The 26,949-nt window shown below is 35.5% G+C and overlaps 4 protein-coding genes across 7 annotated transcripts; 3 read left to right on the forward strand and 1 right to left on the reverse strand.

The window, feature by feature from the left end:
• The first annotated feature begins 3,731 nt into the window (after positions 1–3,731).
• On the forward strand, positions 3,732–7,199 carry LOC139862102 (double-stranded RNA-binding protein 2-like). Of its 3 annotated transcripts, none has more exons than XM_071850653.1 (4): positions 3,732–4,200; positions 4,918–5,137; positions 5,219–5,931; positions 6,489–6,614. In XM_071850653.1, exons 1-3 carry the CDS (start codon positions 3,955–3,957, stop codon positions 5,923–5,925), a joined length of 1,173 nt encoding a protein of 390 aa, XP_071706754.1. In that variant the 5' UTR covers positions 3,732–3,954; the 3' UTR covers positions 5,926–5,931; positions 6,489–6,614. The 3 variants fall into 3 exon arrangements, with proteins under 3 accessions (XP_071706754.1, XP_071706753.1, XP_071706752.1); XM_071850652.1 differs by lacking the exon at positions 6,489–6,614 and adding an exon at positions 6,655–7,199 and having other exon boundaries at positions 3,733–4,200; XM_071850651.1 differs by lacking the exon at positions 6,489–6,614 and having other exon boundaries at positions 3,734–4,200; positions 5,219–6,031.
• A 669-nt stretch (positions 7,200–7,868) lies between these two features.
• Positions 7,869–10,389, forward strand: LOC139862103 (GCN5-related N-acetyltransferase 4, chloroplastic-like). The gene is made up of 3 exons (XM_071850654.1): positions 7,869–8,174; positions 8,783–9,179; positions 9,891–10,389. The coding sequence occupies exons 1-3, from the start codon at positions 8,063–8,065 to the stop codon at positions 10,168–10,170; spliced, it is 789 nt and encodes a 262-aa protein (XP_071706755.1). The 5' UTR covers positions 7,869–8,062; the 3' UTR covers positions 10,171–10,389.
• LOC139862100 (uncharacterized) lies at positions 10,353–21,106 on the reverse strand. 2 transcript variants are annotated; one of them, XM_071850649.1, is made up of 17 exons: positions 20,925–21,106; positions 20,002–20,211; positions 19,491–19,557; positions 19,094–19,277; positions 18,578–18,630; positions 18,402–18,490; positions 18,074–18,310; positions 17,923–17,987; positions 17,651–17,711; positions 17,456–17,573; positions 17,282–17,363; positions 17,130–17,202; positions 16,944–17,005; positions 16,775–16,870; positions 11,066–11,220; positions 10,818–10,992; positions 10,353–10,734 (listed from the first exon to the last, which is right to left on the reverse strand). In XM_071850649.1, the coding sequence occupies exons 1-17, from the start codon at positions 20,929–20,931 to the stop codon at positions 10,627–10,629; spliced, it is 1,842 nt and encodes a 613-aa protein (XP_071706750.1). In that variant the 5' UTR covers positions 20,932–21,106; the 3' UTR covers positions 10,353–10,626. The 2 variants fall into 2 exon arrangements, with proteins under 2 accessions (XP_071706750.1, XP_071706751.1); XM_071850650.1 differs by lacking the exon at positions 20,002–20,211 and having other exon boundaries at positions 10,355–10,734; positions 20,925–21,104.
• A 2,925-nt stretch (positions 21,107–24,031) lies between these two features.
• On the forward strand, positions 24,032–24,496 carry LOC139862415 (ubiquitin-like protein 5). Its single transcript, XM_071851015.1, has one exon. It carries the CDS (start codon positions 24,137–24,139, stop codon positions 24,356–24,358), a length of 222 nt encoding a protein of 73 aa, XP_071707116.1. The 5' UTR covers positions 24,032–24,136; the 3' UTR covers positions 24,359–24,496.
• Positions 24,497–26,949: the final 2,453 nt, after the last annotated feature.

The raw sequence follows: 26,949 nt of genomic DNA on the forward strand, positions 1-26,949 counted from the left end.
AAGTGCTCAATCACTTAGAATATTTTTATTAAAATGTTTATATATGAAATCTTGTGTTCCATTGTTATAACGCTGCTAGCATCAAACCTATATATCTCACCAACTTTATGTTGACGTTTTAAAGCATGTTATTCTCAGGTATGAATTAAGTCTTCCGCTGTGCATTAGCTCATGTTAAGGATACTACTTGGGACCTTTTAAGCCATGATACAAAGACGTTGCATTCGAGTCATTGGAGTTCAATAGAGAATATTAATAAGTAAATGACAGATTAGGTCATTTGGATATTATGAAATGTTAGACGAAAATGTCAAATATTGATGTAATGATAGTTTTCCTTTTAAGAATAAATGCAACGTTTGTAAAATGTATCATATAGAGGTCAAGTACCTCGCAATGTTATCATATGTTATTGTATTCTTCCCTATGGATTGGGTCGGGTCGTCTCAAAAGTCAATTTTGACAATTGTTCAACAAAACGAGACGTGCCTTATATAAGGATTCATTTACTCGGTTGGTAATATTTAAAAGTTCACTTTATCAGTCTCGTAAACAAGTTGTTTAAATCTTAATTGCAGATTCAAAAGCAATTTCAATTAACGTCAATCATAATTCAGTTGATTATATCTTTTAATCCGTTCATCGAAACTATTCGATATCTAAATGAAAAGTTATGATTTTTCGCCAGCTTTTCAAAAATATGTATATCATATACCTTTTACCAGTAATATATGTATTTAATTAATGATTCATTATAAACTGTTTAACGATGAAATTTAGCATACAAGCATATATAAATATATATACTCGAGCACTAGACATGGATACATAATTAATATATAAAAGATAAGATATGAGTGCTTACGTATCAGTATTGAGATTCAATATTGTAGGAAAGTACGTAGACGTAACGGAGATGATAAACACTAGGTTTGATTCATAAATATACCCCCGAACATTACCCATAACCTCCTTGGCAATAACCCATAATTTTCTTAGCTCTATCCCGCTTGAAAACCATTTTGAAAGTGACACGCTCATAACCTCGTCGTAGTATTTTATGTATAATACTAATTAATAATATTAATAATAATAAGATAAATAATAATATTAATCTTAATAATAATAATAATAATAATAATAATAATAATAATAATAATATAAATTTAAATATAAATATGGAAAGCAGAGAGATAGATCTGAATTGAATTCGATCACTGGCTTCGCGTTTTATACTATCTGACTTGTCCCAGCCCACCATGCGATCGCATGGTTTTTGGGCATCAAGGCCATGCGATCGCATGGCCCTCTGATCCAGCTCACATTGTTTTAACTTTTTGTTTGTCGACATAATTTAATAATAATATATATAATATATATAATTAAAATTAATTAATTATATATTATATTTTATTCCCGTGTGTAGTGGACTTGTAACTTTTGCTCCGATAAGTCGTACGTCGTCACTCGACTTATGTCCCGGTTCCGATTTTTCGGTTGTCCTTTCGTACATTTAGAAAACTTGCATTTTACGTTTCGTGTCACGTACCTTTGTCAAAATATAGCCTTAAATTATCCATAAACTATATCACTCAAAGTGTATCTTAAACTTTCGAGTGTTTTGGTCATTTACTTCTATAAATCATTGTCTCGCTATTTGTTGATATATATATAATAACAAATCGTTTTATGACCAAGTTAATATATATTTTCAACATTCATAAACACGTTTTAAATATACGTCGCAAGTTATTCATACAATTAATATTCCAACTTATCATATATATTCAAATAAATATTTAAACCAATAAGTTTAATGTACGGTATTAAACAATTAATACATTGTTATGTTTTCAAGTTATAGTATATATATATGTATCTATATACATATAATTGTTCGCGAATCGTCGAGAACAACCGAAAGGTATTTGAATAGTTCAAAAATTTTGAGATTCAGTTTTACAGACTTTGCTTATCGTGTCGGAAATGTTAATCATACAAAGATTAAGTTTAAATTTGGTCAGAAATTTCCTGATCATCACACAAATGATGACTTAGAGCCGCCCCTGAGGCTGGGCCTCATGAGCGAAAAGGGCAACAAAATATGAGAGGTTGATTATTTTTCTTCAAAGGAACAAAGTTGCAGGTATAGAAATGGTAGAGGAAAAGAGCACAAAATGAAAGAAGAGAAAAAGTAAAAGGTGGATAGAGAAAAATAATCTGATATGCATATATGACTTACATATTTTTTTCAAACGGCGATATTGTCATCACCCATAGGGGAGTTAACTACCTTCGCGATTATATGTTACCCACACACACGTTAAGAGAAAATCCAGTTCGTGACGCATTGATATTTTGAACTTGCATCATGCATCTTTATGGAAATCATAAATATTACTGCTTTCTAGTCTGTGTGTGGTACATGTTAAACGAAAAAGAAGGCGTGTTACACCAGAAGGTTATGTTGTCTCAATGAAAACCTCGTAAGCACGCATCACAAACCAGGTTACACGCCTGATTTTTTTTATGTATTTATTTTTTGGCAAAAAACTTTAACTTATGTAAAAACTCGAGCTTCATCAAAAAAATGAAGACCCGCAACAAGGATACAAAGAGAGGCAACAAGGCCCGAACACAACAGACAACCACTAAAGATAACCACCAAACAAACGACTATAAACCCAAAAAAAAAAAAAAAAAAAAAAAAAAAAACTAACAACAATGAAACCAACACTATCAACCTAAATAAACGAAATAAACGATAAGGAAGCATCACAAACCATCAACGTTGAGCCTACATGGCTCCTCCCCGTGAACATTCTTTGTCTTAAGCCTCTTTCTCCCTATTCGTTTCAGAAGCTCCTTCGAATTGAACCGTATACCTTCCACCCTAACAAACCCTTCAAGCTCTTTAGCCACCTCCTCGAAAAACTCGAACCAAAACCCGAAGTATTACCAACACCTAGACCCGAACAAGCAGGCCCAACCCTAGAAGAACCCTCAAGGCCCACCCGTACCTCACGGCCCGTCTTCAAAACCTCTTGGATCCAAATCGTCCTAAGAAAAACCATCACAATCCTTTAACTTGTTAACCGGAAGCACACCAGGATCTATACCACATGATTACCACTATAGCCTCGAATCGAACCACAACCCCCATTGTCCTTCTTGCAAGTCTCCGCAGGTTACACGCCTGACGCGTTGTGCGTTATGCGTTGCAATTATTGTAAACACGACATTACCATTACCAATAATACTAATTGCGATGAGGGGTTACTATTCACGATGGCATTACCGTAAATACCCTCAACTTCAGGGGTATTTTGGTAAACCTTTTTATTTTTCAAAAACTTTTTTCATAATTTTTTATTATTTTTTTTCCTTCTTCCTTTTTCTTCTTCCTTTTTCTCTCTATTTTTCTACCGTTTAATAGTCCGATCGTTAACCGTTTTATTTTACCTGTCAACTAATTGATCTGTAAGCCGCTTTTTTAACGTTCACTTAACTGACCGTTAACCGACTAAAAACATCCGGTACCGAAGCGCGGACTTTTTATCGTGCTTTTGATCAATTTTCTAAATGTAAATGTACGTATCAAATCCAACGTCCAGAATTATATGACCCACTCACCTTGCCATGAGGGTGACCGCTTCCTAACAAAACTCCCACTACTATCTTTATCACACTTTACTTCGTTGTTATCTAAAGTTTCCAAAATATCCCCCCCTCTTTCTCTCTCTTTAAGACACATATATACACATACGTATATAGATAGATAAATAAATGTATGTACACACGGTGCTACCGAAATCAAAACCCTAGAAAACCTCCGATTACGATCGGAGATAGTCGGAGTCAATGATCGGCATTATTGATCGGAGGTTTGATCTGACCTAATATTAGTCACCTTGAACTTATTGATTGATTTGAAATTGATTATTACTAAGAGAGATGTATAAGAACCAGCTGCAGGAGCTGGCACAGAGAAGCTGTTTTAATTTACCGTCGTATATAAGTATTAGAGAAGGTCCAGATCACGCGCCGAGGTTTAAAGCTACAGTTAACTTTAATGGCGAGACGTTTGAGAGCCCTAATTATTGTACCACGTTAAGGCAGGCGGAACATTTAGCTGCTGAGGTGGCGTTAAATGCACTTGCTAGCCGTGGTCCGTCTAATTCTTTGGCTGCTCGGATTTTGGTGAGTTATATATTTCTAGGGTTTGTAATTAGTCAATTGCTGTAGTGATTCAACAAAATTGTTTAGTTTATAATGTTCAATTTTTTAGGCTTAGGTGGAAAATAGCACATTTAGTTCGTACTGCCCCGTATGGGATTGATGCGGGTTTCTCCTGGGCACGGGACGGGTATAATTGTGTAGGAGATGAACGCTTGGGTGGTTAAGTCCCCGGGGGTGATCCTAACAGCTGTCCAAAAAAGATGATGACGTATGTAGTTGCCTTCGGGGATAAAGCATAAATTGGGGAGGTGGTGAGTTTGAATGATTTGTGGATATGTTTAGAAATGAGAAAGTTTGATTTTTCTTTGTTATTTTTGTTCGTTTTTTCACATTTGTGACGAACTACGGCATTATAAATGGTCTGATCAGAGAGTTAAATTCAGTACAGGCACTTAACGTTACAATAAGTTCCTACATGGCAGCATGCTTAATATCATTGATGTTCAAATCTCTTGTCAATGTAATTTGATAGTTGCAAGCCTTTTTTAATCCTTGTTGTTGTCTTCTTGTATACTGTTGCTGTTATATGCTTTTAATAATCTGTTTCGCTCTATCATGTACTCTTATGTTTTCATGTATTACTCTCTGGACATGTTTTCAACTGCAGTACAGTTTACGTTTTACATTTAACAACTTTTTTTAAGAACTCTATCAATCAGCTAAGTTTGTAATGGACAGGACGAGACAGGGGTGTACAAGAACCTACTGCAGGAGGTTTCTCAAAGAGTAGGGGCATCACTACCAATATATACAGCTTTTAAGTCAGGCCATGGGCATTTGCTCGCATTCACCTGCACCGTAGAATTGGCTGGCTGTACATTTACGGGTGAACCAGCCAAGAATAAAAAACAAGCTGAAAAGAATGCAGCCATGTCGGCGTGGTCATCTTTAAAACTTTGTAAGCCATGTCATTTTGTATTGAGCAGTCTTGCAATGTCTTTCAAATAACTGTTTTTTTTTTTTTTTTTTGTCTGTTCAGTGACCCAGCAAACAGAAAGTTCATCATTGCAAAAAGGGGTCGTCGAGGAACAGGAGCATGTGATTGTAGCTCGAGCTTTGCAAAAATTCAGATTAAAGGCAAGAATGTCGAATATACCCTTTCCTATCCAGTTTCAATCACCAAATTTAAAGCCACATTCTGCACCTTCATCTTCTTCCACAACATCAAAAATACTTCCCTTAATATGCCCCAAAACAACACCACAAAACCTGACACCTTCAAAATCATCTACACTGAACCAATTCAAAATTACTTACGCATCTGAAGTCAATAAAAACTCTACAATAACCCGACCTCAAAAGTTTCCTGCATTTGGAGCTGCACCTTATATCCCCGTCGGCCACTTCAGGGCTCATCACGCGATTGCGCCACCTGTCACCATACGCAACGTGATTCCTGTTTTTGCTGCTCCACCTCTCCCCATTCCTCATATGGGCATGGCACATGCTAATCAGTTTCCGCCGCCACAGTTCAGGGGGATGCCGCCAACCATGGGCGGCATAGCACCGCCAGTCACTATAAGACAAGCAATGCCAGTTTGTTCTGCTCCCAGCATCTCCAAATCACCTATCAAGCCATCAGTTATTTCTGCCAGCTCAATGGGCAGTTTATCTGTACCAAAAGAAGAGGAGGGCAATTTTCAAGACCACAAATTGGAAGAGAACTTGAAAGAGTTGCAAATTTAATATAAGGTGAGAAATGATTTAAACAAGAAACAATATTTTTTTAAATGTAGGTATCCGACTTTTGTCTACTGTTGCTTTACGTATATACATATTCAGTTCCACTGGAGTTTATTCTAAGTATGTTGGGTTGTCTGCCCAAGGGAAGATGGGAGTTGTATGGGTTTTAAAACAAATGCACTGTACCTCTAAACAGGTCGTGGTGATTTGGGTTGTAGGTAGAATCTTGGAAAATATTGTTGTATAAATTTATGATTTGGTACGACGCTGCTCAGGTTGTATCATCAGCTTGTCTTCGACTCGAAGCTAAGCTATTACTACATAGTATCAGTTATTCGTCTATTTTTGGTTTCCATCTCTTCTAGCTGAATCTTGAATTATTTGATTGGTTTCTTATCTCAAATGACAAATGATTTTATGAAACTACTTGTTAATAATCTAAATGGAAATAATAGCGTATAGAATTATAACGTGGCCATACGCTATCATATATAACCGCTCGTTTCTTTTATATGTTTGAGAAAATACTGAAGTGAATCTTGAATCCACTTCCCTGAACTTGTTAGATTCAAGATATTGCGTATGGACATTATGCACCATATGGATTCCTAGCCCAAAACATACTTGCAATCTACAGCTCGGTCCAGTTTTAGCGTGAAAAGTCAACTAGCATTTGAGGATTTTGAATGTGCAGGTGATAACTTGATAGATCTTATGCTCTACTATGTGCAGGAACTGTTTATATTGGCTCTTATGAAGAGAAAATAGTTTCTATTAGCTGCTGTATTATATCAGGGCTATTGTTGAAGGGATTCGAACATTGGCTACTTTTATAGCCTTTCACTCCATGTTTCGAAGCATGTCAATTTGTACTCGCGGTTGCCCAAATATTGTATGTTAATAGCTGTGAAACATTTAATCCAGTTTCATCCGAATTCTGCTGCCAAGAAAGATAGGTTGCAAGTTGCAACATTTTCAAACACAAATGGCCGATAACTTGTAAATTATCAAAAAGAAAAAGAAGTTTATGAACCATCACAAGATAGCCTAGTGTTTGGGGCTCTGGGACCTCAAGGTCTCAGGTTCGAATCCCGTCTAGGATAATTATATTGTAGTGGTCAGGATGGGTTGGAACCAGTTAGGTAGTAATCCTCCTGGGCTGCGTACGATAGACCGAATAGGGAAAAATCTTGCCTTCTATAACTTTTAATTTATTTTGATTTTAAAGGGCGGAAGTAATATGTGGTTCCTAAGACAAAAAAACGAATAATACAACATATGGTGTATTTTTGATAGAAAAAACATTGATTTGCTTGGTAAATCTTCTATACCTTAAGCATATGAGAAATGAGTGATCACATGAAGATGCATTTTAGCTTAAGCAGATTATATGTATTGTTTGTGCGGTAAAAACACAAAAGAAGCCTAAGGTGTTAATTTTATTGATAATGATTTTAATAAGATACCACATGTGAAAGCAAATCTACAATATTCCTTAGGTTAACTTATTAATTACAAAACTCACCATGAGAAGTGGACCATATCAACAATTATAAATTGCAAATGTTAAAAGGTTTAAAAATTAGTTAGCATACATGCATTTTCCTCAATCAAAAGAACAATTTGATCAAGAACAACTTGTCATTAAATTAAATCATCAATTAAATGTAGACTTAATTAAGTGTTAATGTCTCACCCTTTTCATCACATGTTTCCACATCACAGCTTACTTTATCTAACAATTTTCTAAGAAAAACAAATCAAAATTAGATATCTCCATTGACAAGTCGCTTTATAATAGCATTTAAATTAAATTAATAATATTAAATTAAATTAAATTAATATTAATCCATAATTGCACAAGCAATATGATTAATAGATTTTAAAATCCCCGACCCGACCCGGAAAATCTTCCTCTAAGAAAAGAACAAAAAAACACCCAGAAATGCTACACAACACAACAATTCAGTTTGTGTCGAGTGTATAACGAGAATAACAAATGTTGTCTGTTAGCATGGAATCCTAAATTCTCAAATTCATCCTTCTGTCATCATCTTCTTTATCTTTCCTTGATCCAAACTTAAATCATTCAAAAATTTGAATCAAGGCGAGACAGAATCTGTATCTTTTGACCCAAGAAATGTGGACCATACCTATGGGAACTACCCTCTCTCCCAATTACAACAAATTACCAATTTATTATCCTTCTAGGGTTCATAAATCATCTCTTTCTCATCATCTTTCAAGATCAGGTACTATCTTGCTCTCTGTAGATGCAAGTATATGAAAATATGTATTTTGATCAGGGGCTAAATTTTGTGGCTTTATTGATTATAATAGTATAAAATTTTGATCTTTTTGATTTGAAGTCATAAAATTCAGGTGATTTGTTGTCTACTTGTCTTTATCTGTTTTTCTTGATTTCAATAACATGAGTTTTGGTGACTTGGCATATTCACTACTGCATATTCGAATTGGTTTTGTTGTTGTTCTTATATGGATGCTGCTAATGATTTTGTGGGTTGCAGCAAGCCTTAAGTTAGTTGTTCAGACTTCAATTAGATGTTTATTAGTTTGTGGTTTAAGCTAAAATGAAAAGAGAAGTTCATGGTAGGGTGTATATAGTTTGATCTTCATAGTAATAACAAAAATTTATTCCAAAATAATTAGATACCAAGTTAATATCTGCAATGGTGGAGTACCTATAATATTGCCCCTTGATCTTGTGAAAATTGGGACACTTCACAAGATATAAAGCTCAATGAGAGTGCATACAAGTGCAAAAGTATTAATTTGTATGCCTTAAAACCTTTTCCTGATTCTTAATTCATCATTATCTGTTTTTATGTATACTCCATAGGAATTTGCAAAGCAAGTCAAGTTGTTGAAATATTTCCACTTGTCTCCCCCGAGATCGTTGTTCGCGAGGCAAGAATTGAAGATTGTTGGGAAGTTGCAGAAACACATTGTAGCTCCTTCTTCCCTGAATACTCATTCCCATTAGACTTTGTTTTGAGGCTTGACAGACTACTTGCACTCGTGTTTGGATTGTCAGTACCCCCTGGTTGTAGAAGAACATGTTTGGTTGCTGTTACTGGTGCTTCTGAAGACGACACTTTCACCGTCGGTGATGATGATCTCAAAATTGCAGGTTTTGGTGCAAAGATTAGTCTGAATAAAGGATATGTTGCTGGAATTTTGACTTTAGATACCGTCGCCGATTTTCTTCCTAGGAAAGGACCTCTTCGACAGAGAAGGTGAGCTTCTAATAACATTCCGAGGCAGTTTTGACTTTTTTGGGTCAAAGTAGTTGTTCTTTCTCACTGTTGTGAAAGTCGGGGTTTGGGGACTAACCCGTCCCGACTCGCCCAAAATCGCCTTAAAAGTCGGTCAACGCTAGTCAGGTCAATGTCAGTCAAAGTCGGGTTGAGTTGGCCTAGTTGGGTTTGAGTCGGTCAAAGTTAAAGTTGGGTTAAAAAATTATTATTTTAAAAATTAAATTTTGTGTCATATATCTATGTTTGAAAAATATTTATGTTTTATGTTTGGTATATCTGTGTGTAATACATATGTTTAATTTATTTATTACTAAAAGTCAACGTTGGTCAACGCCCAACTCGTCATCTCTCGTCGACCGACTACTCCTTCCAAAGTCTCGACGGACTCATCCCCAACTCGTGACTTTTACAACCTTTGTTCTTATAAAAAAATGCATTAAGTTATGCTACTAAATAGTTTTACATTTGATGTCACATAAACTAGTTACCTACTTAACATTCGCGACTACTTCTACACATTTTTTCGAAATTTTGATGATTAGAATATATACTTCATAAGATTTACTTTTAGTCTGGAAATGACTATATTTGACTTATTATGTGTCAGTATGAATCTTGAAACTGAATTTCGAGAGGATTGACTTCAAAAGTCGAACTAGAGGAACTAATCATACGCGAGTCTGTTTGCAGGACTGGGATTGCGTACGTGTCAAATGTTGCAGTTCGAGAAAGATATAGACGGAAGGGAATAGCAAAGAGGCTCATAGAAAAAGCGGAGGCCCAAGCAAGAACCTGGGGATGTCGGTCCATTGCATTACATTGCGACCTAAACAACCCCGGTGCAATCAACTTATATAGAAGCCAGGGTTTTAAAAGTATCACAATACCCGAAGGAGCCAAATGGCCCCAGCCCAGGACCGCACCAGACATGCAGTTCAACTTCATGATGAAGCTCCTTGATACAAACTGAAACACTTGCTAGATTCATTTGGTCCCACTACTATTTCGAAAGGTGCGATGAATCAAGTAAAGTAATGTATGTTAGGGTTCATAGCAACTGTCATTATATATCATTATATAGTCTAGGGGTTACTTGTTCTTGTAAGATAAATGGAAATTTGAGGTTTTTTTCCCTTTGTAAAATGTACATTTATAATACATGGCTCCAACTTGTATACTACATAATGCTCGCTTATAACAAACAAATCATACATCTATATGTCACAATCAACAAAATTAATGTATGCCACGATTAATCGCATCAAACATCAAAACAGCAAACCTCTTTCGTAAGTATTTCAAGTGTATTTAGTTATAGAAGTATTAGAACAGCCAAAATTCGACAGTTTATAAGCCCTGTAACTACGTATTACAACCGATATCCCCAAACGCAGGTCGCATTTTATGACAGAAATGTAGTCGAACATTACTGCTGTACGAATTTTTCCAAGGCTGATACGTCGAGAGCAGAGAAATCATTTGCAGCTGATAGCACTGCTAGGCCAAGTTTTACTGCATCTTCTTTGGTTGGCGCCTGCAGATTTTAAAATGTTTATTTCGTTCCTTCATGCACGTATACAATTTATTTACTGCGTAGTTAAAAAGACGTCTGTTTACCTCGATGTTAAGGGGCAAGACAGGGTCATGAAGTGAAAGTCTTAGAAGGAACCATCCACCATAGCCAGATACTCGTACACCTTCGTAGTTAACAGGAGCTTTTTGAAGTTTCGAATCCGATTCACTTTTGTTTTCCAATTGCTTAAGGACTGCTTCCCCGTAGTCACGGAAAGATCTGCACGAGTTTGATAGATTAAATTTCGAATTCTCGAGGATTGTGCAGTAATTACGCAGGTCAATGAACATACCCTCCTTTGAGATCTGCATGGTTTTGATCTATCTTTAATCTAAGCTCAACAGCAAAACCAGGTTCCTCCAGTTCCTCTACCAAATCGGTCAAAACTTTGCTACCGCCAGTTTGACCTGAAGCTCTGGCTGATGCAAGTTTGTTCAATAACTTGACCTGCAAATGAAATCATATCAGGACAAAACAACAAATATCCATGTGTGTGTGTTGTTAAAATGCAATGCAAATTTGGTATTATAAAATAATATGGAATTTGTAGATGTATATATGTAAAATATCTAGATATTAATACGTATAAGAAAATATCTAGATATTAGAAAATAAAAGAAAAATCTAGAAAAGAAAAATATAGATATTTGTATAGAAATATCTAGATATTTATCCATGAAAATATCTAGTTTCTAGAATGTTCCATGGGGTAGTATAAATATGGGTGATGAGTAGTTCATTTGTGTAAGGTGTGAAAAGAGTGAGTTAAGAAGTAGAGAAGAAGTAAGAAGTGAGAAGAGTGTGAGTAGAGAAGAAAAGCTTGTAAGTAAGCAATATTGTAATTGTATTTTGTATTAATAAAAGTGTTCTTTGTTAAGTTTCCCGGTTAAGCCTTAGTTTGTGTTTAAGTTCTTAGTGCACTTGTGTTGTTCTTATTATATGGTCGGCTCTGCCGCCTAAGTGATACATGGTCGGTTATACCGCCTAAATGATATATGGTCGACACTGTCGCCTAAGTACTATTGTGCACTAAGAATTCATAAAATTAAAGGCGAATCAACGTCAAAGTGTTGGTGTAGTGAGTCTAGTATAGTCTAGATCCTCTATAGTGGGTGTGTTGGGCTCGTCGAAGCTTCCAACAATTGGTATCAGAGCGGGTCGTTCGGGACCATTGCTAGTGGAGGTACTCATCGGTAAACGTTGGACGTTTACATCGTCTTGTTAACACCAAGGCCCTAAGGGAGATTCTGTCAGAGCACAGTTAGGAACTGTGAAAGCTCATAGGCCTGGGACCAAGCTTATTGGACGTTGGACGTCACGATGGCAGATCTTGCAAGTACGAGCAGTGGAATCAAGAGTCTCAATAACCACAACTATGGTTATTGGCGGACTTGTATAGAATCCTACCTACAAGGACAGGATTTATGGGAAATAGTTGCTGGCAGTGACACAACGCCTCCACCAAAAGAAAATGCCGAAGCCTTGAGAAAATGGAACATCAAGGCTGGGAAGGCTTTATTTATACTGAAGACTACAATCGAGGAGGATCTATTGGAGCACATCCGTGACGAGAAAACACCAAAGGCAGCTTGGGAAACTTTTGAAAAATTATTTTCAAAGAAGAAGAAGAATGAAGCACGCCTCCAGCTCTTGAAAAATGAGCTCGCGGGTATCTCACAAGGAAGTCTGTCTATTTCTCAGTATTTCACCAAGTTGAAATCTATTTGTCGTGAGATATCTCAACTTTCTCCTGAAGAGAAAGTGAGTGATGCAAGGATGAATAGAATTATCATTCATGGCTTAAGATCCGAGTATAATGGATTTATAGCCGCTGTGAGAGGATGGCCTACTCAACCATCATTAATAGAGCTGGAGAATAAGCAGATGAATGAAGTAACCATAAAAGACGGAGAAGATGCACTCTTCACCAATAAGAAGAAAGCAACATCTCGAAGACAAGAGGCGATGAAAGAAAGTAAGACATATGGGTGGAAGGGTCACCCAAAATCAAAAGGCAACGTTTCAGGGGGAGCTCCTTATGTGGCCACCGCAAAAGATGAGAAGAAAGAGGTCACATTTGAAGCAACCATTAATGAGGAAACTTGAGATGCAGAAACAGGACTCTCCGCTGAAGCTGACATGGATGATCAAGCTCTTACAACAACCTTAAAGTCAAAAATAAACTACAAAGATGATTGGATCATTGATTCTGGGTGCTCAAATCATATGACCAATGATGAGACGAAGCTGCAAGAAATGGATGATTACAAAGGAAAGAGAGTCGTGTTGACAGCCGACAATTCAAGGTTATCTATTTCTCACATTGGAAAGACAATAATTCCAAATGAAGGCGACTCTCATAAGCTCCAACTCGAGAAGGTGTATCTTGTCCCTGACCTAAAGAAGAATTTACTATCAGTACCACAATTGACAGCAGAAGGGAATTATGTGCTCTTTGGACCAGAAGATGTGACCGTATTCAAGAGAGTGAAGGTGGTTGGCAATCCAATTATGCAAGGAAGAAGAATAGAGTCGGTCTATGTATTATCTGCTGAAACAACTTATGTGGATAAGACTCGAAAGAATGAGACGGCTGATCTTTGGCATGAACGTCTTGGGCATGTGGGCTACAACAAGTTAAAGGAGATGATGGTAAAACACATAGTAAATGGGCTTCCTCAAATTGATATCCGAACGGATACAATATGTGCTGGATGTCAATTTGAAAAAGCTCACCAATTGCCATTCAAGGAGTCACAACATCAGTCCAAGACACCACTAGAGCTCATACACTCTGACGTCTTTGGCCCAGTGAAACAAACAACACTTGGAGGAATGAAGTATATGGTGACATTCATTGATGACTTCTCAAGGTATGTGTGGGTTTACTTCATGAAGGAAAAGTCGGAGACTTTTCAGAAGTTTAAAGAGTTCAAGAAGAAGATAGAAAGTGAGCTCAATAATAAGATTAGGTGCTTACGCACAGATAATGGAGGAGAATATTTATCGAATGAGTTCAATATCTATCTTGAGAAGTACAAGATCAGAAGGCAATTAACTTGCCCCAATACTCCACAGCAGAATGGAGTGGCGGAACGCATGAATCGTCACCTTGCCGAAACTTGTCGAAGTATGCTTCATGGTAAGAATGTACCTGGCAGATTTTGGGCTGAATGTATGAGGACGGCATCGTACGTGATTAACAGACTCCCACAAACAAAGTTGGGATATATTTCACCATATGAAAGATTATGGAAGATCAAGCCAACCGTCAACCATCTCAAAGTTTTTGGATGTGTATGCTACGTCTTCGTGCCAGATCATCTACGAAGCAAATTTGATAAGAAGGAAATTCGGTGCATTTTTGTCGGTTATGATGAATCAAGAAAAGGATGGAGATGCTGTGATCCAAATACTGGAAAGTGTCATACTTCAAGAAATGTGGTATTTGATGAAGCTTCTTCATGGTGGTCACCTCAAAAGATAGAGCTTCCAGAATCTCATGGATTAGAAGTAGTTCCAGAAGAGAAAAAAGAACATAAAGAGCACATATCGGATCCAATTAAAGAAGGAGATGGATCGTACTCTAAGGAAACGAGTCCATGGAAAACTGGGGTACATCAATCTACATCCGAAGAGGTTCGTCCAAGCCAAATGGATGCCGATGAGCATGTGCAAGAATTACGGAGATCAACAAGGCCGAGGCAACCTAATCCGAGGTATGCTAATGCTGCTCATGTGGATGAATCAATACCTATTGAGCCTTCCACTTATGAAGAAGCAGCACAAAGTCAAGAATGGCAGAAAGCGATGGAAGAAGAAATTAATGCACTAAAAGAAAACCAGACATGGAGTTTAGTTCCAAAGCCAAAAGATGTAAAACCAATATCTTGTAAATGGGTTTACAAGGTGAAGACTCGATCAGATGGCTCCATTGAAAGGTATAAAGCTCGACTTGTTGCTAGAGGTTTTTCTCAACAATATGGGCTGGATTATGAAGAAACGTTTAGTCCAGTAGCGAAGATCACAACAATTCGAGCTCTACTAGCTTTAGCCGCCAGCAAATCTTGGAAGATGTGGCAAATGGATGTCAAGAATGCTTTCTTACATGGAGAACTTGACAAAGACATTTATATGGAGCAACCAAGAGGCTTTGAGAACAAGTCCCATCCTAACCATGTCTGCAAATTAAAGAAAGCACTATACGGCTTGAAGCAATCTCCAAGAGCTTGGTACGGGAAGATTGGCGAGTTCTTAGTACAAAGTGGTTTCACAGTTGCTCCTTCAGATTCTAGTTTATTTGTGAAACATGATCAAGGAAAACTAGCCATAGTGCTAGTATATGTGGATGACTTAATCATCACGGGAGATCACTATGAGGAGATCCAAAGAACAAGAGAGAATCTGTCTATCAGATTTCATATGAAGGAGCTTGGAGAACTCAAACATTTTCTTGGACTCGAAATATAGCAGAAAAGAGAAGGATTATTTCTGGGACAACAGAAATATGCGCGAGATCTTTTACAAAAGTACGAAATGCTTAATTGCAAACCTATCTCAACTCCGATGGATCCGAATACAAAACTACGAGCAGATGAAGGAAAAAGTCTTCAAGATGTTACTATGTATCGAAAGATGGTCGGAAGTCTTATTTATCTCACACTAAGCCGGCCAGACATATCTTATGCAGTTGGAGTGGTTAGTCGATACATGAGCAATCCGAAGAAGCCTCACCTTGATGTTGTACGACGCATCTTAAGGTATGTTAAAGGCACTATTAACTTTGGCATTTTATATAAGAGAACAAAAGAATGTCGGGTGACTAGATATTGTGACGCTGATTATGCTGGAGACTACGATACACGACGGTCAACAACTGGATACATGTTTAGTCTTGGATCAGGAGTAATATCGTGGTGCAGCAAGAGACAACCAACTGTATCCTTATCAAGCAACGAAGCAGAATATCGATCGGCAGCATCAACAACACAAGAAATTACTTGGTTAAAGCAGCTAATGGAAGATCTTCATCAATCAACAGATTATCAAGTAAAGCTTTTCTGCGATAACTTATCAGCTATACGTCTAGCAGAAAATCCAGTCTTTCATGCGAGAACAAAACATATAGAAGTGCACTATCACTATGTTCGCGAGAAGGTCCTTGAAGGGGAGATCAAGATGGTGCCAACAAAGACAGATGAACAAGTTGCAGATATATTCACCAAGAGCCTAAGTAAACCAAAGTTTGAAAAATTCAGAGAAGCACTTGGAATGATCTGCAAGTCATCAACGGAAGAAAATTTGCATTGAGGGGGAGTGTTAAAATGCAATGCAAATTTGGTATTATAAAATAATATGGAATTTGTAGATGTATATATGTAAAATATCTAGATATTAATACGTATAAGAAAATATCTAGATATTAGAAAATAAAAGAAAAATCTAGAAAAGAAAAATATAGATATTTGTATAGAAATATCTAGATATTTATCCATGGAAATATCTAGTTTCTAGAATGTTCCATGGGGTAGTATAAATATGGGTGATGAGTAGTTCATTTGTGTAAGGTGTGAAAAGAGTGAGTTAAGAAGTAGAGAAGAAGTAAGAAGTGAGAAGAGTGTGAGTAGAGAAGAAAAGCTTGTAAGTAAGTAATATTATAATTGTATTTTGTATTAATAAAAGTGTTCTTTGTTAAGTTTCCCGGTTAAGCCTTAGTTTGTGTTTAAGTTCTTAGTGCACTTGTGTTGTTCTTATTATATGGTCGGCTCTGCCGCCTAAGTGATACATGGTCGGTTATACCGCCTAAATGATATATGGTCGACACTGTCGCCTAAGTACTATTGTGCACTAAGAATTCATAAAATTAAAGGCGAATCAACGTCAAAGTGTTGGTGTAGTGAGTCTAGTATAGTCTAGATCCTCTATAGTGGGTGTGTTGGGCTCGTCGAAGCTTCCAACATGTGTGTGTGTGTGTGTGTGTGTATATACAAGAAACACGTACCATGAGATAAGCACCATCATCAAGCCAGTGATTCTCTTTGAGTGCACCATGGCCGCTCGTCTCAATAGCCAAATGTGATTCCGCCCCAACGGAGTTCTGTAAAAACGCCACGTCAGCTTCGTAGTAAAATGTCATTTGGAACAAGTACTGTCCTAAGTTGAACTCTTACCAGACGAATCGCTTCGTCAATAACATTTTTATACCCTCTTTTGAACCGATGGTGCTTCCCACCTGCAAGAATTTGGAAACATCAGCCAACGGGTCAAATCTTGCAGATCCAATTCGGCCCGTTCATGACTACACACAACCCGATAAATCAAATATTGCAATTGGATTGAGTTGAGGATGTTGTTACCTAGTTTTTTCTCGATGAATGTTGTAAGCCCATCTGAAGTAACACTGTCTGTGACAATAGTTGTTCCAGGGTTCTAATATGAACAAACAAAAAACGTAAGTAGTTTATAACCATGATGCTAAGCAATTTCGCAAACAATTTAACGAACTTACTTCCTCTAAAACAATAGCAGACATCAAAGCAATCAAACGATTCCGATTGAACTCACGACCAGCAGAATCCACAGCAGCAGATCTGTTTTAGACACCATGATTTACAAATTTACAAAAAAATGCTCAAATATTTCTGGCTAACGAAATGATTTAAATGTATATAATATTAATCACCGATCAACATCTGTGTCGAAGATGATTCCTAAATCAGCCTTGTTATCAAGAACCGCTTGTGTTATTGCCTTCATTGCAGCCTTGTCCTCGGGGTTAGGAATATGATTGGGAAATAAACCTGACCATTAGTCATGTTAACTCAAGTTACTTTGATGCCATAACTTATATAGTTAACTCGGTTGGTTATTTTATTACCATCTGGTTCTAGAAACTGACTGCCAGAAGTAATAGCACCTAACGGCTCCAGTACCTTGCCCTGAAAATATAAATAAATATAAACATTATGGGTGTCCGGGTTTTCATTAAAAAATGACAATGGTTATGGGTTTTTCCAAATTTACGAAACTCCTAACTTGGGAATGAAAACCATTTCTTCATTCCCAAACCCACTAACCAAACACACCCTAAAGTGACCTTTTCGGCACATCCACATGAATTCGGACCGATAAAGTATTTATTGAACTTACTGCAAAAAATCCACCAGCTCCATTTCCAGCATCTACAACTATATGAAATCCTTCCAATGGCTTTTCTGATGACACAAGGAATAAACTTAACATGAAAAAATGTGCCAATTAAAAATAAATTTAATAATATTTATATGAAGGAATGTAATACCTATGTTTCCGGAAGCTTTGCGAACAGCTGATACAAGGTCAGAAGAATAGACAGACATGTAGTCAACTTTACTTACAGAAGATGACGCTTTTCTTTCGGCGTCTTTTAGAGACTCTGGTGTGAACCCTTTGTATATGTTTGCAGCACGCTCTAATATGTCCTTAATATCGGCTTTTCCAAGCCCTCCCGCATTGGTAAAGAATTTGAACCCGTTTCTATTATAAGGAAGATGGCTTGCTGTCAAAAAAAGTAAACAGGAAGCCTAATTTCAGTAAGTGAAAAAGTGTATACAACATTCCAGTTCGACGATTTGGTTCATTTCTTTTACCTGTTATCATGATAGCTCCATCAACTGGACAGAGGACATCTTCATTATTAGTCAACGTACTATTGAACATTGCTGGTGTGGATGCTAATCTACAGAATCGTTTATTGTAAGACTTTAACAGAAAATATTAGTGAATAGTTTATGATGATGTGTTTAATAAATAATAGCTACACTACCCGAATTGCACAACATCAAAGTCAGCACTAGCGATTCCCCGAGAAGCTGCATCCTGGAAAAATCACGCCCATCTTTCATCTTTCAGACAAGTAACATTCGTATATAGTGTTATACAAGGGCGGACCAAAGAAGGGGCAGGGTGGGGCGCCCACCCCCAGTGGATTTCCAAATTTTAGTGCAAATTTTTTCGGTTTTTCGATTTTGCCCCCGGTGGAATTTTTTTTTCCCCTAACCCTCTATATATTTTGCCCCAAAACCTCCATATTTTGCCCCAAAACCTTCGTATTTTGCCCCAAAACCTTCGTATTTTGCCCAAAAAACCTCCAAATTTTGCTCAAAAAACTCTATAATTTATCCCAAATCCTCCATATTCTGCCAAAAAATCCCTAGGTTTTTAAAAAAATGTTTGCCCCCGGTAAAAAAAAAAAATTTGGGTCCGCCACTGGTGTTATATACACATATATAAATAAATATATAATATGAATTTTTAATCCAGCAGAAGTGGGGATTGATACCTGTAGCTTTTGTGCAGAAATACGAGAATCATGGCCGATAGAAATTTTATAACGTTTAGATGAATCACCCTTTTTCTTATCTGAAAGCCATGCTGCAAACGCTGCTGCTATGGCTTGTGTCACTGGCTCCGTGAGGTTTAGAGATTCTCCCACAACACCATCAACGGCAACACCACGAATGTCGCTGCATTGACGTATTTATGTAATAAAAAAATTGACAATACACCACATACACACATCAACTTTCGCTCTACTATTTTGTACTAATATGTTTATATATATTTTGTAGCAACTCAACATGGACCAATTTAAAATATATATATCAGAAGCACAAACGTTCTTTCAGTTATCATCAGAGTGTGTTTGAAAGAAAATACATATTAAAAATAAATTATACCTGCCATTTTGAAGTTTGAGAAAATCTACAATTTCAAGTGATGGTGCTGCTGTAGCTGAAGGGGAAGCTGCAAAAGAAGTCTGTTAGAAACCGGCCTTTGTGGACGAAAAGATAAAAGCCTAAAAGCACATAAAATTGTTCTTCCTTCTTAAATGCAGCATATGAAAACAAATAACAATCTCAGACTAGGCCTTGTTTGTTTACATGAATTTTTAACCGAATGGTCTGATTTTTAAATCTTTTATACACCACCGATATTCATATGCTTCTTAATCGCGTAGTATATCTTTTATTATACGAGAGTTATGAGTTCATTTCATTCAAGCACGGTAAATACTCGTGTTCTCCAACCTAGGATATGTAACTATAACATGCACTGATGATTATCTATGCAAGCTTATCACTAATATCTCAATCGTAAATCGTCCAATAAGTCAGTTAAGAATCTTAAGGGTGTTCAAATCTTGGTTGCATTAGTTATCAACCAGGATGGTAAGACTCTAGAACAGACCATTGCAATGAACAACTCTTCTGTTAACGTTTGACACATTACGCAACTGGATGGCCGATATCCCCGTCCATGCCAACTTCTTCCCTTGAAAAGGAAGCAAGTTGCGTTTATATCGGGCATATTGATCCCTTTGATATAGGGATCCGCACTGCCTACTTTGTGGGCAGCATTGTGCACTCGGTAAATTATGAACAATTTTCCCCACCATTTCTGCATAAAAGATTGGGAGTTTTATCAGATTATATCAAGGTTTCATATAAAATAAAAATTTTATTAAGCTGATGGATTTGTATTTTCACTAGTTATGTTGCTTTATCAATCATTCGAAATCCAAAAAAAAGTTTGTTTGGGAAATTTGTATGAATGTGGACACATGAAGTGGAGAAGAGATAAGGGATATATATTTCGGAAATTCGAACATTAAAGACCAAACAAAAACAAGGCTTTTATCTTTACATACTACTCATTTTTCATTTAATTCATCGTCTATTTAACTTAGATTAAATTAAACCTTATTAATATTGTAATCCAATCCGATTGTTACTTATACTCTTAAACAGAATATGAACTCAACCACTTAAAAAACTTAGTGTAGCTACAATCATAAAACAAATTCAATTTATTCGAAACATACTTAATAAATACGGAGTAATAGTATATAAGAGTAAATTTGTGTCTTAATTGATTAATTTTAATCTATGTCTACATAGTTATACAAACAAGTTGTTATCAATGAATATGAAAATCTCAATTCCGATTTAAATCACAGGTAAAGTCGTTAGCTGAAATCTCGAAACTAAATAACTTAAAGTATGATAATGATGATGATGATGATGATGATAAGAGTTAAAACATAGGGTAAATTCCTGATTAGTTGATGACAGATGTAAAAATTGATATTAACGAATAGATAATTAACTGACCTGCCATTATTATTACACCGAAGCTCTGCCTGTGTAAGAGAGGTAGTAAAGTAATATAAAAGATGAAAAGTGGATGATGACGATGGGAACTAAGTAGACGAAGCCGGAAGCCTCCGCAGCGTGCGTGGGTTGCACGTGCATCGTATTCACCTAACCGTTTATTCTATCTGGGTCTCATGGATCCGGTTCGGATGGGCCAGCTGGTCTGAATTCTGGAACACTTGGTATCATTTTTATTTAATTTATTTTTAGACCCTATTTTTATTATTTATATTAATATTAAATATTGTAAATATTAATTAATAATTAATAATTAATAATAATATATTAATATAATTAATATTTATAATCATATACAAATATATGAATATTATAATGATATTCGTAATCGTTGGCTACAGTATCAATCATTCTTAGCACGCAATCACATCATGATAAGCTAATAAAGGTAGAACTCTCAAATTGTCAGTGGCGCACCACATATTAGTCCAAGCTTGGTCATGACATAAGCGCCTCGATAAGCTTTTAACGATTTTGGAAGATGAACACATAAAAAAACATTTATGCTCGCATGATTGTTGAATAACACTCTTCCGATTTTAGGATGTAACGAGGTCAGGTCAGGAGCATGCAATAACAAATTACATGATTCAACTATGGTTGTTTTTGACAATTTTGATGACGTGCTACATGTCGATACTGCATTACACCCTGAGAGATTACACATTGGAGAAGGAAAATGCTTATCAAAAGGTAGCCAAAATACGCAATGAATAATAATATGGCTTGAACATGCTCATAATCTGTCAACATCAACATTATTCTACTAAAGTCGGTTGTTACTTATTATGAACATACGTTTGACATGTTCACCAACTATTTGGCGATTGGTATGGTTCCAAACCTACCACACGTTCACACGTTGATGTAAATTCTTTACATTCTATTCAAAGAGTGGGAGAAAGCTTTATTACACTAAAAAATACCTAAGAGAATTCATTTGTGTCCGTATTAACTTTGACTGCAAATAATCTTCATAGCCAATGACGACTCTTGATAGTATTCCGTGGGGTCACGGGACACCACTAGTTCGAAATTTTATTAGAAAATACCCTTTAAATTCTATATGATACAACTAAATTCAACTATAGGACCCCATATATTTTCCGAATTTATAGTTTTTTCTTTGAATTGTATAGAGTACGACCAAATATATATATTTCAAATTTGTAACTTTTTGAAGGTAAACTACCATTAAAAATACTATTTAAATATAATTGATAGTGAAAAAAATTTCAAGAACTCCATTGAATTCTGATTCTGAAATCGTCACTGTTCATAGCCAAAATTTGTTATGAGCGTTAGATCGTTATAAAAAAAGGAAAAAAAAATCTGTGCTTAAATAATTAGTACGCATTTTATATTATATACACATATCTAAAGGGTAAAGGTGAAATGAATAGTACTATTCCTTCTTCAATTTTCACAAACTTAACTCCCTAACTTTCATTAAAATACAAATCGAACCCTCACTTTATACGTATATTTTTTCTCAAATTTCACAAGTTTAACCCCTTAACTTTTATTAAAATACAAATCGAATCCCCACTTTACTAACCTTTTTTTCCTTCTAATATTCAATTTTCACAAACTTAACACCCTAACTTTTATTAAAATACAAATCGAACCCCCACTTTATACTTAAATTTTTTTCAAATTTCACAAACTTAACCCACCAACTTTTATTAAAATACAAATCGAACCCCCACTTTACTAACTTTTTTTTAAAAAATAAAACCCGAACACTAAAAGAAGCAACATTCACAAAAGGAACAACCCTTCAATGTTATGTCGAAAAGGTAAAGGGGAAATAAATAGTACTATTCCCTTTTCAATTTCCACAAACTTAACCCCTAACTTTCATTAAAATACAAATCGAACCCCCACTTTATACGTATATTTTTTTCCCAAATTTCACAAGCTTAACCCCCTAACTTTTATTAAAATACAAATCGAACCCCCACTTTACTAACTTTTTTTTTCTTCTAATATTCAATTTTCACAAACTTAACACCCTAACTTTCATTAAAATACAAATCGAACCCCCACTTTATACGTATATTTTTTCTCAAATTTCACAAGTTTAACCCCCTAACTTTTATTAAAATACAAATCGAATCCCCACTTTACTAACTTTTTTTTTCTAATATTCAATTTTCACAAACTTAACACCCTAACTTTTATTAAAATACAAATCGAACCTCCACTTTATACGTAAATTTTTTCAAATTTCACAAACTTAACCCACTAACTTTTATTAAAATACAAATCGAACCCCCACTTTACTAACTTTTTTTTTTAAAATAAAACCCGAACACTAAAAGAAGCAACATTCACAAAAGGAACAACCCTTCAATGTTATGTCGAAAAGGTAAAGGGGAAATAAATAGTACTATTCCCTTTTCAATTTCCACAAACTTAACCCCCTAACTTTCATTAAAATACAAATCGAACCCCCACTTTATACGTATATTTTTTCCCAAATTTCACAAGCTTAACCCCCTAACTTTTATTAAAATACAAATCGAACCCCCACTTTACTAACTTTTTTTTCTTCTTCTAATATTCAATTTTCACAAACTTAACACCCTAACTTTTATTAAAATACAAATCGAACCCCCACTTTATACGTAAATTTTTTTCAAATTTCACAAACTTAACCCACTAACTTTTATTAAAATACAAATCGAACCCCCACTTTACTAACTTTTTTTTTAAAATAAAACCCGAACGCTAAAAGAAGCAACTTTTACAAAAGGAACAACCCTTCAATGTTATGTCGAAAAAAATTCTTTTTTACAAAATAGATCAAGACTTTTTTTTTAACTCGCATTCAAAACGGAGCCTCCGGCGCGAAGCGAGGGCTCCACAACTAGTTTTATAATATTATCTAAAGAGAACATGAGAAAATCAAAAACGTTATAAACACTCCGTAGTTTACAAAATTGTTCCTTAACAAGTACGAACATTACATATCGGAAAGTTAAGGGGTCAATGTGCAATTCCGAGAAAGCCAGCCCCCAAAACCGCCTTGGATTTTATATATAAGGTCCACAACGCGCATCCTAAAATCAGAAATTAGGGTTTGGAATTTCACACAGAGTCGATTCACCAATCGTATTGCAGAACAAAAAAAATTAAATTTAACAAACATGATCGAGGTGGTTTTGAACGATCGTTTAGGAAAGAAGGTGCGAGTGAAGTGCAACGATGACGACACAATCGGAGATTTGAAAAAGCTTGTTGCAGCTCAAACCGGAACCCGTGCCGATAAGATCAGGATCCAGAAGTGGTACAATATTTACAAGGATCATATCACTCTTAAGGATTACGAGATTCATGATGGCATGGGCCTTGAACTCTACTACAATTGAGGTTCAATTGTTGCTATATATGATCGTATTTGTAAGTTTGATGAATTTGACTTGAATTTGGTTATGTTTGAATAAAGTAAACAATTTAAACTGTTGAATTGTGTAATGGTAAGAATGAAATACAGTATATGTTTGTAATTTGAATTTAGGGTTCTATGATTTGGTTGCTGAAGTTTAACGCTTTATGTTTTTTGTTGATATATTAGGGATTTAGGTTAAATTTTGTGTGTGCGCGGTTACTTGACATTGAATTTTATTGAGAAATTCTACATTTACATACATCTTATATATACAAAAATTTACATGCTGATATGGAGATCCAACTTGGCATTACAACTCATCAATTAACCTAACCATCCCACTAATATAAACTAACCCTATAACTCAAATTAAATTAAATAATTTATTTGTATTAATTATTCACTTATTCGTTTCCAAAAACAGAGAACCATTAACAAATCACTAGATAATCTCATATCCAAAAAAAAAAAAAAAAGTTAAATACAGTTGAGAGAAATCTGCTAGTATCATCACGTGGTCTAATCTTCTTCATCATTATCGTAACCGCTCTTCGCATATTTTCTTCTTTATTAGAACCATCCAAATTAATCGCTCGTCGCTAGTCTGCTACTCGTTAGAATCATCTTATCTTAATAAATATAAATCAATCGTCATATTTGTGTTCTTCATTAAGCATATCGGATCAATCATCTTATAACTCTTCAACTTTACGTGATGATGATGACGACTACTTATCATCAGGTACACATAAATCATACTGGGCATGCTAACTCTCCAAATCATTGTGGTGGTTTTATTCCAAGTTATCCTATTCAACAACCACAATATCCATCGTTAACCGACCTTATGTTTCACCAGTATCACCACAATTTCAACACTTAGGCGTCCAAATTCAACAATCATCACAAGTCAACTCCCTAAATGTAGCTTTTAATGCTCCAAATATGACATTTGACGATCTGTTCATGTAAATTGACGATGTAACTTATATTCACCAAGTTTCATTTTATCGATCACCTTAGAGATTTCAGGAGGAGATTACTATAGAGTTCATCACGTGGATTGAATGTAATCCATTTAATTTTCACAAATAAAATTATTTGTCTTTTGGAAAAAGAAAAAATAGCAAATACAACATGAATGCTTCTCATTATTTCCTGAAACATGTATTCATGTCTGTTAAAACCCACTGAGAATTAAAATAACTTAGTGACATCAATTTCAAACGTAACTGTAACTGTTTTGTTTTACCGATAACGAAAGCATAGACCTATAAACATATGTGAAGATTGAAGAGCAGTTACGATAATGATGAAGATCGGATCACATCACATGATGTTACCTAACAGATTTCTCTTAATTTGTTAGTGATTCTCTGTTTTTGGAAACAAAAAAGTGAATATAATTAATAAGAATAAATTATTTAATTTAACTTGAGTTAAATGGGTTAGTTTATGATAGTGAGTTGGTTAAGTCAATTGATGAGTTGTAATGCCAAGTTGGATCTCCATGTCAGCATGTAAACTTTTGTATGTAAGATGTATGTAAATGTAGAATTTCTCAATTTTATTAGTTAGTTTTCCTTTTTATATTTAGGTTGAGATTAGGTTAATTATGTTTTGCTTACATTTTTTGAATTATTTATGTATTTCGGAGCTATAAATAGATTAGTTTGTGATTGTTAATTGCTGGACGTGTATGACTGAAAACAGATTATTGAGATTTAAGTAAAAGATTATTTTGTGATTCAAACTGACTAATGGAATAATATCTCACTGTTAATGAACATTTTAGGTGACATAACTGTATATTAACACCTTAAGTGTCATAACGTAGTATTAATTCAAGTCTCGAAATAGAATATAAGGAGGGGCTTTGATCTTCTACTGTTGGCAACACAGTAGGTTCAGTCCTCTCTTCATCGGACCAACAAACTAAGGATGCATCAAATTTCTTGATTTGTATGGTTCTCTAACCTTTCATGATTGAATGCTCCAAATGTGAATTGAGTTATTTGTGTAGCTGGTAATCACAGAGGAACATTCGAAGTCGCTACATTTGTGAATGATGTTGCAGTAAATCTATTTAAGGTGGCCTTGTACAGCCTCTTAGTTCCAGTAAATCTATTTAAGGTGGCCTTGTACAGCCTCTTGGGTCCACCTCTGTTCATGCTCATGCAAAGGTAATGCAGATTAGTCTGTTCGTGTGTTGGATGTATGTGTTTTGTGTGTTGAAAATCTGTAACCGGATTGATACTAGAATCGTGGTGTCACTTTCATAATCGAGTATTCCGACCCACTTGATCACGGGTATCACTAAATCACGATTAGGATATGACTAGTTTGAACAACCGTCTTAACCAAACGATAATTGTTCCTTGCAATTATAGAAAATATAATCTCGAAGTTTGAGTATTGAAAGTATGCTTAGAAATGTCAAATTTTTGGAACCTTTCTTCAATGAATCAAGGTTTGCATTTATAGTAGGTCAAAAGGTGGAATGAAGTGTTAGAAACCTTATGATTAAATGACACATCACTTTGCACTAGACATGTTTGAGAGGGTCCAAAA

This window comes from Rutidosis leptorrhynchoides, chromosome 8 (genome assembly GCF_046630445.1).
Source record: "Rutidosis leptorrhynchoides isolate AG116_Rl617_1_P2 chromosome 8, CSIRO_AGI_Rlap_v1, whole genome shotgun sequence".
In the NCBI taxonomy this organism is placed as follows: domain Eukaryota; kingdom Viridiplantae; phylum Streptophyta; class Magnoliopsida; order Asterales; family Asteraceae; genus Rutidosis; species Rutidosis leptorrhynchoides.